This window comes from Ichthyophthirius multifiliis (genome assembly GCF_000220395.1).
Source record: "Ichthyophthirius multifiliis unplaced genomic scaffold scaff_1120509251439, whole genome shotgun sequence".
NCBI classification, from domain to species: domain Eukaryota; phylum Ciliophora; class Oligohymenophorea; order Hymenostomatida; genus Ichthyophthirius; species Ichthyophthirius multifiliis.
This window is the reverse complement of record NW_004085874.1, coordinates 37,382-38,666: the sequence shown is the minus strand read 5'-3', so window position 1 is coordinate 38,666 and position 1,285 is coordinate 37,382. Positions and strand designations below refer to the sequence as shown.

Sequence of the window (1,285 nt, the reverse complement as noted above, 5' to 3'; positions counted from 1 at the left end):
AATAAAAATATTTATATATATTAATTTTTTATTTTTTGTTTAAATTTTATTAATAAATGATTTATAATATATTTTTAATAATTTTATAATAGTCATTATATTTAATTTTAAATAAAAATATTAAATATTTATTAATAAATATTTATTCTTAATAAAAAGGTTTATTGTTTGTGTTTAATTGAATACTTCAGAAAAAATATAAATGATTATTATGTATATATAATAATAAAAATTAAAATGAAAAAAATATAAAGAGTTAATAATTAATTAATTAAAAATTAATATATTAAAATATTTATTGTAAAAATTAAAAAATAAAAATATGGCATAAGTCCCTCTTAATTAACCCACATTATTCGAAAAAATACGACCTTTTTTTACCGGCGGTTTTTCAGGAATGTTTGCCACATTAATAATTTAACCCATAGATACTGTAAAAGTTCGCATTCAAATAATATCCGAAGAAACATCAGCAAATACATTAAAAAAAGGTAATAAAATAAGCTCTGTTCAAGTCGCTAATGATGTAATAAAATAAGAAGGTATAAAAGGCCTTTACAAGGGTATAGATTCCGCAATATTACGACAAGCATTATATGCGACAGCTCGTTTAGGTCTTTTTAGGACATTTTCAGATAACATAAAGATGAAAAAAGGAGGCTAAAACCTTACTTTAAGTGAAAAGGCGATATGTTCATTATCTGCTGGATTTATAGCTTCTATAATAGGGAATCCAGCAGATTTGGCTTTAGTGCGTTTTTAGGGAGATACAATATTACCTTTTGATTAAAGGAGAAATTATAAAAATGTGTTCGATGCCTTATTTAGAATAGTAAATGAAGAGGGAATTTTAGCACTCTGGAAAGGATGCTCGCCTACTATTATGAGAGCCCTTACCATGAATTTGGGAATGCTTTCAACTTTTGATGAAGTTAAAGAAAGAATAAATGCTTATACATAAACAAATGATAAGGCAATTACAAAAATTTTCGCGTCAGCTGTTTCGGGGGTGGTGGCGGCTTTTATGAGTTTACCTTGTGATAATATTAAAACTAAATTATAGAGATAAAGACCGGATGCTAATGGAAATCTCATGTATAGAGGGTTTAGTGATTGTTTTACTATTAGCGTTAGAAGAGAGGGAATAACTGGATTGTGGGTTGGGTTCCCTACTTTTATTGCAAGGGTAGCTCCACATGCGGCTATAACGTTACTTGTTTAGGATTATTTAACTAGTTATTTCTTGAAAAAGGAATAAATGATGAAAAAATAGTAATAATAATGA

At 26.5% G+C, this 1,285-nt stretch overlaps 1 protein-coding gene across 1 annotated transcript, besides 1 other annotated feature; it reads left to right on the top strand. All coding sequences in view use genetic code 6, as the record gives it.

Annotated features, from left to right (window-relative positions):
* Positions 1 to 11: part of a microsatellite that runs on past the window's edge.
* Positions 12 to 646: 635 nt separating this feature from the next.
* On the top strand, positions 647 to 1,285 carry IMG5_204820 (mitochondrial carrier protein, putative; the record flags this gene model as incomplete). The annotated part of the gene is made up of 1 exon (XM_004023759.1): positions 647 to 1,285. One exon carries the CDS (start codon positions 647 to 649, stop codon positions 1,283 to 1,285), a length of 639 nt encoding a protein of 212 aa, XP_004023808.1.